Source organism: Calypte anna, chromosome 2 (genome assembly GCF_003957555.1).
Source record: "Calypte anna isolate BGI_N300 chromosome 2, bCalAnn1_v1.p, whole genome shotgun sequence".
In the NCBI taxonomy this organism is placed as follows: Eukaryota; Metazoa; Chordata; class Aves; order Apodiformes; family Trochilidae; genus Calypte; species Calypte anna.
Window position 1 is genome coordinate 64506308 of NC_044245.1, and position 14630 is coordinate 64520937.

The 14630-nt window shown below is 43.6% G+C and overlaps 1 protein-coding gene across 1 annotated transcript in view; it reads left to right on the forward strand.

The window, feature by feature from the left end:
• Nucleotides 1-1803: 1803 nt before the first annotated feature.
• The window catches only part of NEDD9 (neural precursor cell expressed, developmentally down-regulated 9), a 37868-nt gene continuing 25041 nt past the window's right edge, over nt 1804-14630 (forward strand). Inside the window, exon 1 of the mRNA XM_030445220.1 lies at nt 1804-1901. Within this exon, the coding sequence (XP_030301080.1) occupies nt 1890-1901 (12 nt within the window). The 5' untranslated portion in view covers nt 1804-1889. The remainder of the gene's footprint in view (nt 1902-14630) is intronic.

A 14630-nucleotide genomic window follows, 5' to 3' on the forward strand; every position in this document is an offset into this window, starting at 1 on the left:
CACGTGCAGTCAAAAAGAAAGCATAGAAAAAGAAATATTTTGCATGCATTTAGTAAAATTGTATAGCACAACCACATATTCTGCCTTGGAAACAGAGAATGAAGGAGATTACAGATAAAAGTATGGCATTCTTTAGAAGCCATGAAGCCATTTCAGCAATAGGATCCCTCTCTGGAGGATTAGTTGCATAAGAATTTAAGGATATCACTGTAGTATGGAATGAAGTTATGTTGGTAATCTGGTAGTACAAGATTCTTCTTTACTGTTTTTCCTTAGGCCACTAGAAATAGTCTTGAGTCCATCTGTGACCTAGAGATGTTGGATAAGATGCAAATTGAGCAAAAAGGAGAGAATTTTTTTCCTGTTCATCCAAACAAGCTGCACTGCATCCCATACAAAAAGACTACTATTTTGTGCACCTTATTAATCATGCCTGATTGAGGTGTCTGACTTAAAAGGATGGAGAATCTCCACACATTTCTTTCCCCTGCTCTATCTGCCCCTAAGATACCAGAGTTAATTATCACTCTCTTTCAAATACTCCTTATTTGTCACGGTCATTCTTTACAATGGACATCTCTAGATCATTTAAGGTATCTTGACCTCTGGTATCTAATCAAGTCTTTAAATAACAGGCTTTTCCCAGACAAACAGAATACTTAGAATTTTAGTTCAAGAGGCAGACAATCAAGAACAAAACATGAACAGGAAGACAGGAACAGAGTAGCGTGAAGTGTTCAACCCTTCCAAAAGCTGCAGGCTCAAAAGGCAATTCTGGAAGCGACGGAGGGAAGGGGGTTCACAGCACCAGGAAAATTCAGCATCATGCAGGTGGCTCCATGCAGCCTGTCTGGCAGGGCAGGACCCAGCCCTGCAGCCCCCAGGCCAGGCCAGGCTGTGAGGGAGAGTTTTAGTGCCTCACTACTTTATCACTTGAGAGCCACTCTTCCCAGGGCTGCCTTTGAACCTCGACAGGCCCAGAAATCCCCCATGGCAGCAGAGGCAGCAGCCGGGGGAGGGTGACAGAAAGCCTTTTGTTTCGGGCATCCCGTTCCATGCGGAGAACTGGAGCACGGGTGAGTGTCACTGGCTGACAGAATCACAGAATGTTTTAGGTTGGAAGAGACCTCCAAGATCATCCAGTCCAACCTTTGACTAACACCACAGTCAACTACTAAACCACGTCCTTAAGGACCAAGTGCAAATGGCTTTTAAATGCCTCCAGGGATGGTGACTCCACCACTGTCCTGGGCCATTCCAATGCCTGACAACTCTCAGTGAAAAAATGTTTCCTAACATCCAGCCTGAACCTCCCCTGGCGCAGATTCCATCCATTCCCTCTGGTCCTATCACAGTTCACTTAAGAGGCTGTTTCCCTCCTTGCTCCAACCTCCCTTGAGGTGGTTATAGAGAGCATAAAGTCTCCCCTCAGCCTCTTCTTCTCCAGACTGAACAACCCCAGCTCCCTCAGCCTCTCCTCACAGGACATATGCTCCAGGCCCTTCCCTGGACACGCTCCGGCACTCCAACCTACATCCGTCCTACAGCGAGGTACCCAGGAAGCGGGACTGCCTCTCCCCCTCTATATAGAGCGGGGTCGGGGAGGGGGGGAAGTGACCACCACCCAGCCCCGTCCCCCCCCTCAGCGCCCGCGGCGTTCGGAGCCACCGGCCGGGGCTTGGGGGGGCGGGCAGGCGGGCAAGCTCCGCCTTGTTCCCCCTCCCTCTCCCCCGAGTCTCCAATGGGAGGGCCGCTATGCAAAGGAGCGGGGCAGCCTGGCGGCCGGGCGAGCGGCGGGGCCCGGAGAGGCCCCCGGAGAGGCGGCGGGGGTGATGCGGTGGGGAGAAGTGTGGTAGTTGTGGATCGCGACCCTTCAGCCCTCCGCAGCCATGAAGTACAAGGTGAGGCGGCGGCCAGGGAGGGTGTTGAGAGCCTCACGGGCTTGCCTGGCGGCTCTCCTCGCTGACAGGGGGTGGGCGACTCCGAGGTCCCTTCGGGCGAGCGGGTACAGCCCGGTGGGAAGGGGGCGGGGGGGGGGGCGGCTGAGCCTTCCCCGCGCCTTTTCCTGCACCGGGTATAGAGCCACTAAGAGAGGTGTTCGGGGAAGGGAAAAGGAAGGGGACAGCGGTGAAGGGCAAACAGAGGGGCCCCCCTGGGTGCTTTTGAGGTGCTGGTGGGAGCACCCCAAGATGCAGATGCAGATGCCCGGCGGGTGGCTCGGTGCTCTTCCCGGTGGCTTGCGGTGCCAGCCCGGTTGTCGCGGGGGTTATAGGGGAGAGTTTGGGGCAGGTATCGCTGGTTCTGCCTGCGGTGACATTCACCCTTTTCCCGGCCCTCTGTGAATGTCTCGACATCACAGAAGAGTTTCTTGGGGTGGTCTGTTTGGTGGGTCACAAGCAAGCCAGGGGGAGAAAAAGAAAAAAAAAAAAACCCGCAACCATATATTTTAAAAAAACGGGAAGCTTACGGCACTTGCCTATATCAAAATAAGTTATTCAGCTTAACCTCTTACTAGAGGCTTTTGTTTTGTTGTTTTATGGTGTTTTTTCCCAAAAGACATAAACGTGGAGGCTTTCATCCTAACTTAAAAACGTCTGGGCAAGGTACTGAATTGCCCGCAGGGCATTAGATTACTGTGCAGACGTACGTAATCCTGTGTGATTGGAGAAAAAAATATAAGGGGGGGGGGGAAGGAAAAACTTCTCTTCGTCTGCCAAAAATAACTTCAGCATCAATAAAAGAGTAATTTGGAAGCGTCATACATCATATACTTACTTGGGGACTGACTTGCTTTGGAAGCGAAGGTCATCTTCTTACTGAATTTAGGCAGTGTAGTGAGAGAGAGCCCTAACGCTGTAACATAGCATAAGGCTTAAAAACCTGGGCAGAATAAGATGTGCGAGTGATAGACAGATTTTCATGCTTTTCCAGCTCAGCCCAGGGTTTCAGGATCTCTCAGACCCAAAGTCTGGGAAAGGCCGGAGTTAAGTTTTCAGACTTTGCCAACTTCTCCATGTCACGGTGGTTACGAATAACCAGGAAGAAGAAAATGTATAATATAGAAAAAGATGCTCCATGACTTGGAAGATTTTGATGTCTGATGGCTTGATGGCTTTTTTGTGTTTGTTTTGTTTTGTTTTTGTTTGTTTTGATAAATTCTGTCTCAGGCAACAGACTGAAGTCTGAGATCAAGCTTATCTCCTGTCCCTTTCTACTCCCCTTCAGATCAGTTCAGGTAGACTGTATACCTGCTTGGAAAGACTGAGACTCTTAACACAAAATGTCAGGCACTTGGGGGTAAAAGAGCTGTGTCCCTGTTAGTCCAGAGCTCATGAGCTGCTTTCCAGGTGCCCATGGCTTAGTGACACGTGTGTCTCAGTGGCAAAATAACAGTCCTGCATAGTTATACAACTTCCTGTCACATCTAATGTCACCATCCATCTGTCCTCTGCTGTGAGTAGATCATCCTTCCTGTGTAGCCCAGTGCCACTGCAAGAGTAGGGACCAATAGGTGGCTCAAAAAGGGGGAAGTCTTCCCTGCTCTGTAACACTTCCTTTGCCCTGTCAGGTTGCAATGAGCATTTTGGTTTGGGTTTTTGATTATGTAATTTATAGACAGAGAAACCTAGACAGTGAAAGAATAAGCCATTAAAAAAAAAATAAAAAAGACTGAGGATTTTGGCCTTAAAAACCTTCAGGTCAGACTAGGGTGTTTTACTTTTCCTGGGAAATGTGAAGTAGTCACACTGTTTAACTAGGACAAACATCTTTTGATCTTTTTCTTATCCCTGGACTAACAGTGTATATGTAAAAAAAAAAAAATCCTCTTCATTCAGTCTCTTATTTTCTTTATTTTAGATTTTCTTTCTTTAGTTTTTCTATAGGAAAACAAAAGTCCTGGAGTTCTTATGATATAAAGAAGATAAAGGCATAGGGCATGCTCATGCCTGCTGGCATACCATCACTTCACAAGTATTGTAGCCTCCAGGTGCAGAGTTTGACCTATTTAATTGCTCCTTGTGTTATACTGGAACCTGTCATTCTTTACTTTCATTGTGACAGACCATAAGATAAGGCCTTATTAAATAAAATGATTGAGCTAGTTGCTATAGTTTAATTAGTCTTAACAGTTAGAGCAGGAACTGACTCTGTGTGAGACCCTGAGTACATCTCTCCATCACTTCTGGCTTCACTTTCAGTGTGACTAAACCCAAAGTAATTTCTGTTCTAGAAATCCTTTCTGATACTCAGTCTGCCTTTAAAAAAAAAAGTTATTGTGCTCATAAAGGTTTTCAAAAACTCATTCCCTCTTATTTCATGAACTATGTTTCTTTTGTTGTCCATCCCACTCTTTAAACATTCTTCCAACATTATACTCAAGTCCAAGTCCCCTGAAAGCCATTTTAGGGTTGTGCTACCATTTCTATACTGATTAAATGCTGGAGAACATAAAAGCTATTCTAGTTGAGCCACAGGAAATGTTAAGCAGCATAAATACTTGTATGCTGGTTGCATCTCAGACCTACTTGTCTGAAAGCTACTTTCAGAAACTCTTTCCTGTAGGGTGCAGTTTAATTATTGGCAGTACCTCAGTTCTTCATTGATGACAACAGCATCACTGTCTACTGCAGAACTGCATCCCATCAAGTTCTCAGAGGCTGCCATTCCAATATTCTATAATCTGGAAGGTAGGATCAACCCTTTCTGAAACCAAACTTTGACTGTCATTCCAAGGTCAAACCACTTAGAGCTAAAGTCTACTGAGGAGGAACAGAAATGCCAGTGGGTTACCGTGAGTGGAGAAGGACATGGATGGTAAAAGGTATACCTGGACAGCAATTCCAGTGCCCTTATCTCAAGCAATAGAAGTGTGACAGAAGCAAAAGACAGAAGACATTGTCATAATAAGGCTTTTGTAGCTTGCTGGCTGCTCACAAGCAAGACAGAAAAGAGAGGGGGAGGGGGAAGGGGGATCTGTGTACTTAAAGATTGAAACAGTTAGTGAAAGAGGAGAGGAAAACGACATTCCTTACCTCACTTAAGCCACAAGGAATGACGTAGATGTAAAGTATGAGGTCTTGACTATCTATTTTTAGACAATTTGTTGGGCAGGGAAGAAACCTAAGTAAATAGGATTTGAAATGTCTGCCATTTGTGCTAGGGCACAGTCCTGTAATATATAGACTTGATTACAATGCCTGCATGCCAAGACAAACAAAATAGTGTCACTAGGAAGAAATACTATATTCCCAACCAGAAATGCTTGTGAAAAGCTTTTTGTAACCCTGGCAATGAAAGACTTTTAAGTGTCGAGCCATGTCAAGGGAAAAGAACTGCCTGTACTTTACTAACCGAGTCCTCTCTGTTCCATTTATTCCTAACAATCCTCTTTGTTTTCCTTTTTTTTTTTAAATTCTTTTTTTTTTTTTTTAATTTGGTATCTCAGCAATCACAGGGTGACCAAAGTAAACAGAAACTGTAGGACCTTGTAAAAGTTAATACTGGAGGAACAAACCAACAAAGGGAAAAACTATCCCAAGTTTGTGCTGTCTGTTACTGTCCTGAATTTGCAATAGAAGTTTCATGAGTTTTCTCTCCTCTGTGCATGTACGGAGGGGGGTGGCAGAAGTTGAGCGTGGTTAAGGCTAACTCAGCAGCAGCACTTGTGAGATGTGACAGTAGGACTGGCTCCTTCCCAAAGCTTGGAGGGCCACTGTCATTTTCTGAGTCCCTCTTCCCCACCATGGCCTCTGTGTCCCCCGCTTCCCCTTCCTTGCACCCTTCTGTAAATGCATGTCCTGCTTACAAAGCTCCAACTTTAAATCAAGTATGTATTTGTATACTTAGCGGAGGTGACTGTCTCAATGAAAGTATTGAGAAACTCCCACCATAGAATTTGTTTTCCCTCATAAAGATTTGGTAGATTGGAAAGATGTTATTAATTCTGTTTTATAGATGGAGGTGCTGAGGCTTAGGGATGTTACAGGACATGTTTCAGAGGAAGAAGAGCCGTCACAAAGCATTATAGCTAATAGCATGCAGGTTTTTTTGCATGATTTCTAAAATTCTAAAATTCTAATCTAAAATTATTCTATAATTTAAAATTCTAAAATTCTAAAATTCTAGGTCTTATCTCCTAACAGCTGCTGATAAGTACTGTGGCTGTAAGTCTATATCATCAAGAAACTGGTAGTCAAGTCTGTTTCTGTTCAGTAGTTCTAGTGTATGACGGGGAAGCAGAACCACCACATGCACAGTGTTCCTTATATTTTTAATAGTTCAAATTCAGTTTGACCCCAGACAGTACAAGAGGCACTGGATACTACTTTCAGCATTTTCATTTTGTGCTTTTAAGATCCTGCTAGAGGTTGCAGTCACGTTAAGCTAATAATTTGCCTTGAGGTACCTTCACCCAACATTAGTCATTCCAAACAGTGCCATACTGTCAAAAGACTCAATCAGAAGGAGTTCTACCAGATCAGAGAGCAGTGCCTAATAGTAAGACTTTATAGAAATGTCTTCTGCAGCAGAAAAATTAAAGTGCATTTCAGGAGAGTTCTGTACCCTTCTGAGCTGATAACCACAATTTTGCAGAATACAGGTTAGGCTTTGGAGATGTGTCGTGGAGGGCTATTGTGAAGTCATTAAGCACCAGACCACGATTTGTAAGACCATGTACAAACTTACCTTTGAAATCTTGCAATCTCAAGCACAGCAATGAGCAGGGTTAGAAAATATTATACTTGCACTGATAACTTATCACTGAACATTGAACTGCTATGAGTGGTGGATCAGGAGGATTCTGTATTCTTGAACTGCCTACTCCATTACAAATACCACAGTCATTACAGCAAGTCCAGGTGTGTCTAGTGACCCAGGTAAAAGTCTTAGTAATGCAGTTCTCCTGAGTCTCACAGTGCTCTGTGCAGCACTACTGGAATGGGTATACCTACTAGCTACTTAGGGCAGTGTCAGAAATGGTAGGTGGCAAGAAATTGTTTGTTTCTTGAAGTTGCACTCATGGTAGTCCTTAGCCAACCATGAGGTGCTGTTCTTGCATGGAACTGCAAAATAAGAGGATGTTCCCTCAGTACCTGGGAATGGCAACAGCTTTGTGCATATAGAGAGCAGAAAACCATGATTCAAGCATAGGGTTTCTTCCTTGTCATATTGCCATTATGATGCCATAACAAAGATGTTAGGGGGCTTGGGAATGACTTGTGTACAATAAATGGGCTTAGGTCACCTACAGGCCTAGGTGAAGTCACTTTTCTTTTGCTTATTTTCTTTGGACTAAATTATTGCAGACATTTAAGTATGCAGATCCCATTCATACCAACAGCAGTTAGTCTCTAAGATCTATAGTTAAATTTCATTTTTAAAGCAACATAAGCACTTGAATGGAGCATGCCCAATTTTCTGTCTTAGCTGCATCAATTGTGGAAGTGCTTTATCTATTCCTGTTCCCATTCCTGGCTGCACTTGGTGGAGACACTGAAGTTCACACACCTCTGTAGGAGCCTACATGTAGTGATATTTGGAATCATAAACATGCAAGTTGCTTTTTAGGATGCTTCTGTATGTAAAACAGGCTCTCTGAGCATTAATGAAAGCAATGGACACTATTCTTACACCACTATTCTTGACTGCTGACAAATACTTTATGCTAGGTCTCCAGTAGGATTGATGAGACAGTCCTCTGGGACTATACTAGAGAAGAATATGAATGTATTCAGCAATATTTGTTAAGTTGGGCTACTGCTGAGTAAAGCTGCAATTATAGGTATTCCTTGATGCCTGTAAATGGATGCAGCTCTTGATACCAGTGAAACCTGTGCCACTTTAGAGCAGCTAAAGAGTACAGCCCTTGAATATTGCCACCTGTCTGTCACAAGCTGCTTTTGGCAAGTGGCCTTTTTCTTTTGCCTTTTGGTCTAGACATTATAATAGTGGAAACTATCTTAATTTTCATCATTTTTCCATGGCAGATGTAGACATAGCTTGTGTTTGACAAGAAACAGGACTGCTGAAGCTACAGTTTACAGTCCTAGAAACACAAGATTGTTTTTTGTTTTTTTTTTCTCTATAGGGATGAGGCCAGTTCTCACCTTTCTGTTTTTGTGTTTGTTTTAAAAAACCCTTTGTTCACAGTCAGAGTGGGTTAGCCTGCCCAGAAAAGGAAGAGTAGTAAGAATGGATTCTACAGGAGTACAGTCAGTGTATGAGAAGTCCTTTCTTAGGACTCAGGCCTCATTCAGCAGCAATTTTCAACAGCAAAGTTGAAAATTTTAGCAGGAATTTTGTGAATCACTTGGTGACAACAAGTCTTAGAAAACACTGAAGGATCCTAGGAATAAATCTCAGTTCTGCCAATGAATTGGAGGGATAGTTGAGGGCAGGAAATTAGACTGTGAACATTCAGTTATTCTCTTTAAAAATAATTTTTAATCCAAAAGGTTAAGTGCAAGACAATTGGAAGTGTGCGCTCTGTTTTTAACATGGGCCTTGCAGTAGGTAGGGTCATGAATACCCTTCTCCTATGGGCTTAAATGCCTAGGTTAGTAAACCAGTTTTTACGGCTTAGAAGGGCCGAGTTTACAAGCAGATAACTTCTCTTTTTTCCCTTTCCCTACTTACACTGCTTTATCTTGTTCACAGCCCAGAAACTTTACAAACCAATCTCTCATGCAGTCAAAAAATACAGTTGTTTTTCAGGCTGAGACTAAGCACTGTAACTGGTTAAAACATATCCACACTCTCTCCCTTCTCCAGCCATGCACTTCCCTAGCAAAATGTCAGCTTGTCAGAACTGAACTGTTCTGGGAGGCTTGCAGAATTTTGGCCACTGTCCTGTGGTATGGAGAAGACCCTGTCTGAACTTGGCAAGCCTGAGCTACCAGCCAGGCCCCTGCTCCTGTGGAAATGTCCCTCTACCAGCCTGCTGAGGGGTGGCAGGAACCTGGAAAGCTGAGTTTCCAGGCTTGTTTTTCTTAGAACTGGACTCTTAGGGCATCCCAAATCACAGCTGCTGTGTAGTATCCCAGATGGTGATGCTAAAATGACAGAGAAGGGTGGCAGAGAATTCTCCCTTCTATGGAGCATTTTTGGAGAGGCTTGGGGGAAGAAGACTATGTCCTTGTTCAGCTAAATTATAGATTTTTTTTTTTAAAAAAAAAAAAAAAAGGTTACAGAGCTGAAGGCACCAGTCAGAACTAAGTTGGTGACAATACTGAGGTCCTGCATCTGCACAGCTACATTTTCTTGACAGTAGAGTTGTGATTATTTCCCCAGAGCTGCACAGAGAAGGGTTAAATTTCGGAGGAGGTTTGTTCTTTATTTAAGGAAACTTTGTCTGGGAAAAGACTGCTTGCAAATGCCAGAAAATGGAAAACTGAGAACTCAAAACACACGTTTCAGGATTCTTTCTTTATTTCCATTCTTTTTTTTCCTTTTTTCCCTTCTGCTCTGTTCCTTCAATTCTTAAGCATTCAACATCTGATCTCCTTTAATTAAATTTTTAATTGCTTGCCTGAGGGAAAGAGGTTAGGTTTTCCATCTGCATTTTGATATACTGTGGTTTAATCACAGTGAGATCATATTTACTCTAAGGCTATTGTTTGCATACTTTATTTTTTTCCTCCCTCCCTCCCCCCCCAGTTGATGTCATTGAAAGCACACAGCCCTCAGACAGATTTGAAAAGGCCTTTTAAAGTCACGGAACTAGATCACACCCTTCCTTGGGTGGGGGAAAGGAAGCTGGTTAAGACAGTGTAACATACACAGAAAACTTTGTGAGCTAGGTGTGGTGGAATTTCCCCAAATATTAATAGGTCTTGAAGGTAAGTCAGGGGATGTGGTTTGCAGTCCCAGAAAGAGTAAAGAAAATGGTATTTCAGCACTCCTGTAAAACTCCAGAAACTCAGAAGGCAGGAGGAAGATGAGATCAGGATATGTCATCAGTGAGTCCCTGCTTAGTTTCACTGTAAATGTTACTCTTGCTAACACTATCTGCCTTCTGTGATAGCTCCAAAACAGGGTGGGTGGTCTGGCAACACAGGAGCAGTGTGCATTAATTTCAGGGGTGTTCCCTAGGGCTGAGTGAAAGAGTATTACCTCAGATATGCCCTTTTTTAGTGTAGTTGTGACCTGTTGCATCTCGCCTCACAGTCTCCACACAGGAGGTTGCTGTGTAGTGAAAGGGAGTTGCCACTTCTGTTAAACTCCCCCTACCTCCTCACTGAGCACCTCGGAGGTTTTGTGCAACTCAAATAGTGTTTGTGACAAAATACATCCATCCTTCACTGCAGCAGAAGGAGTAGATCAATCCTTTATTTAAAACCTGACTTAAAAGTGTCTGTCTGTGATTATCTTCTCAATGCCCAGGAAGGCAGAGCAGCACCCCTACACCCCTCTAACTAAAATAAAAACAGGTAAGCCAAAGACTAAAACTAAAAAAAAAAAAAGAAGACAAAAGAATATCACTCCAGCAAACAAAAAAATCTTTTCTTGCTGTCCTTCTAGCCAGTGAAGGGTTATAGTTTTGTTGCTCTTCATTTATAGAGCCAGTAAACTTTCTTTGCAGCTCACTTGTTTAAAATGTCAGGCACAGCAGTAAGCTGATGCACTCAGTGCAGAAGAATGAAGTATTTCATTCACCAGGCCAAAGCTGCAGTTACCAGTAAAAAAAGTTACCAGTAAAAGCTAAAGGTCTCACCTTCAGATTACTTTCACTCAGGATCTCTTGCTCATAGCTTTCATTTTTGCATTTGTTTCTTTTTTACTTCCCTCCCCCACCTTTTCCACCCTCATAATTCCTTCGTTTGGATTCACATGCTTGGACTCCCTCCCAACTGGCAGGTTCACTGCTGTGCCTCAGTTTCCCGAAGTACTTTGTCAGCTGCCTGCAAACAAATGGATACAGAAATACCTCTTTTTTTTTGCATAAAATGGAACAGCTATGGTAAACAAAAATGCTCTTGGACCAGAGAGCACATGATCTCTCACATGTGTATGTTGCCTTTGAATTCCAGTCTTGGATGAACTGATGGATCACATCAGCATCTTGAGCAGGAGCATGAAGTGCCTGGGCCCTAGTGGCTGCTGGCATACCACCTCCACCGGGTATTATCCAAAAACTCCAAAAACTGACAAGTGAATACATCCAGAGCATGACGACCATAATGCCTGCTTTGGTTTACCTACGAGTGAACCAGTAAGAAGAGAACATTCCCATTTCTTGTCCTTATTTTCTACATAACTGGTCGCACTACAAAAAAACCCCATCCAGAACAAATTCCAAAATTCTGCCCCCTCAGGCCAGAGCTGGGGCAGCTTGGTAGAACACCGGAATAAGACACTTGACCCAAGGTTTTCCACATCACAATCTCCAGGCAGTTTAGTGTACTTCAGTATGACTGACAGCCTTTGTTCCAGAGAGGCATGGGACTGGACCGCAAGGTAACTTAGGGTAGATGAAGATTTGCCCTCCCTCAGGCTCTGCTGGAGCTGTTAAACTCATAGCTTACTCCCACATCAGCTGTAAAATCAGCCTTCCAAATCCGTGCATGGAAAACTGCCTTAATTTCCGTCCAGCAGGGATTGTAATTATTTAGGCCAGCAACACTTGATTAGAAAAGTATCTGCACTAGAACAAAACTTGTGGGGGTTTTTTTGGCGCAAGAAAGCAAGAGAGCGTCTGAAAAGTGGTACGGTGGGCTTTGCCTGTCAGGGTCAGCTGAAACGTTACTAGGCTGAGAATTTACAACCAGGCTCCTTCTTTTGTCATTACCTGTGATCCAAGGAAGCCCAGGCTTCCAAGGGACAGCGGGAAGACCCTCAGTTGGTCTGAACTCGGTGCTGAGGGCCTTTGGGAGTCCTCGTGCCAAAGCTGTGGTAACCGCAGTACCCTGCTGCTGCAGTGGCCTCTTCCACCCATGCTGCAGTGGCAGCCTCCTCTGTGGAGCTCTCAGCTTAAAAAAAAAAATTAAATAAATAAAAAGCGACTAGCTGCAGACCACTGGTTGTAGGGGATGAGCTGCTGGGGCTCTACAGATGTGAGGGGGGGTTCTGGCCAAGCAGCCATGTTGCAGTCTGTTGTTCCCCGTGTCAGAGGCCACAGGGATGCATCTGAGGGCATCCCTGGTGCAGCTTTCCTGTACCAGGAGCTGCCTTGGCTGTTTGCACCCCCTTCTTCCAGGGCTCAGGAGACCTGCAACAGGCTTTTTTCAAGTCTTAGTCACCTCTGCCAACTCGTGTGAAGTAACCCTCTTGAAGAGTTGGTTATCACAGATAGGCCTGTTACCTGCTGTGCCTCAGCAGGTGCAAGATCTTTCCTTGCAAACATAGCACAGTACTGTTTTTTGGGTTTTTTTCCAGGCTTAGTGACAGTAAAAAAAAATAAAGGAGATGCAAGCTAAAAAGCACCAATGTTAAATTGTCCAATGACTCCTGCACTGAAGCCCTTCTTTTATGAGGCACAACAGAGCTCCAACTTCCCTCTCTTCTACTACAACTGCCTGTAGTCAAACTATTTATTTTAAAATAAAACTAAACTCTTCACTGGATTTTCAGGTCAGTCCTTCAGTCTCACGGGCAAATCGTTTCTGCTAGGCCTCTCAGTACCACAAAGGCATGTAAATGCTACAGCTTACTTTGGAATGGCCGTGGGTCATTTTAAAGAAACCTAAAGCAGGAGCAAGGGGGAGTGAAAACCAAAAAGAGAGAGGAGAAATCTGTATTAAAGATCCTGTGTGATGGATAATTAAAAGAAATCCATTCTGGTTTGTGCATAGACAGTCCTTTGGGGTGTCTCACCCCACCTTTCCTTCCTTTGTTTCTCTCTTCCTTCCTTTTCCTAAGATAGCTGTACAGAGGAGAGAAGCCATTTTGCATTTTAAGAAACAGTTTGTCCCGTAATAGAAAGAAGAGCTCCCACCCTTTTCCAGTTCAGGGGCAGAGGTGACTTCCCTGGTTTTGTTTTCACGTAAGCTTCACATATAAGCAGCAGCATTTAAAAACACAACAAACTAAACTGAAACACCCCACCAGCCAAGCAAAGAGCAGGGATCAGTGTCCACAAGCCAGCACGCACTGGAACATCCATCGTCTTATTGCACCTCTGAGGGAAGCGACTGAAATTCTTTGAGCTTACGGTTGGTTGAACCTTTTCCTCGAGTGTTCATTCATCCCAGAGCTGGCTGAGGAGTCCTCTCGGCAGCCCTGCACAAGGAGCTTGGCACTGTGGGGCTCAGCTCTTAAAGAGTCCATTGTGTTTAATCTCATAGCGTGTCATTTGTTATTCCTGTGTTTGCTTCCATAGCTATTGGCACCTCACACACTCTTCTTACCCACGTCACTGGATGTGTTTATTCTAACAGAAAGAGTAGATGTTTCCACTTCTCTAACTCTTGCCCCTTCCCCCTTTTGCCACTCAGCCTCATAAACTAAAAGCCTTTTCATGCTCTGAGCCACAAACTACGTAATTCTATCAGTTCCCTTCACTGCAAGGAAGGCTAACCAAAACTGATCATATTTTTCAAAGTATTTTCATGCATCTTTATTAATCTTCAGGCATGTTAACCATCAATTGCAGCCAGTTAAGGGGAGAGAATATACCTTTGCCTGTTCTATCATAGACCTCATTTATAGATCTGAATCTGGCCCATAATCCCTTCACCGTGTGAGAAGAAAAATAGTTTACAGAATTTTTTTTTTTATTATTTTTTTTTTTTTTATTTTTTTTTTAGGTTTTCCAAGTAGATCAGCTGACAGCTTTAAAGGCAGCATCTTCTGCTCTTAGTCAGGTTTTACTAGAACATGCATCCTGGATGCAAAAGAGAAAAATCTTCAGGTTATTGAGAATATTAATTATTTTATTCTGGGGTTTATCTAATGGACTTGTAGATGGGAAAATTCAAACAGAAGTTTCAAATCTCAGTTTCACTTTACCTAGAAGGAGCTTGAAAGCTTTGCTTTTATCTCAGCCAATATGGAAATTTGGGACTACCAGCAGCAATCTGCATTTCATCTAGCAAGTGTTGACTTCAGTTTTAGTTGTTTTAGGCAGTTTCTGATGCAAGACATCAAGCAGGCCTGCTGACCCTTTTCCTGCAGCATGTTCCAGCTGAAATCCCCAGGCAGCAGTCATCAGGGTCAGGCTCCCTTTCACTTTGACCCGCTGGTGACTAAAGTAGCACTTTATTTAGCAGAAGATTAAAAAAACTTCTTTTTTCATTAATTTTGCACAAGATGCTTTCTACTGCACTCAGTAGTTCAAGGCTAAGAGGAATTTAAGCCTCTTGAGAAAAAAATGTGGTGGGTTTTTTTTCTCCCCTGTACAGAACATTAACACAGTGGGAGCCTGACCCTGGCTTTGACTTCCAAACATCCCAACAAAGGATGTTGGCAAGGCTTGAGGATAAAAAACCTGAACTGATTCTTTCCAGCCAATGAATTCTTTTAGAGAAGCAGTCATTACTTGAGGTATGGCTGCTGTGACTCGAGAGCTGAGCTGTACCACATGTACTTCCAGATTTTGAGGGGAGCACCACTGCACCTGTGATGCAGATAATTTAATTGGACCAAAGGACAGCAACAGACACTTCCATCCTTATCAAAAGAAGATGGTAGCT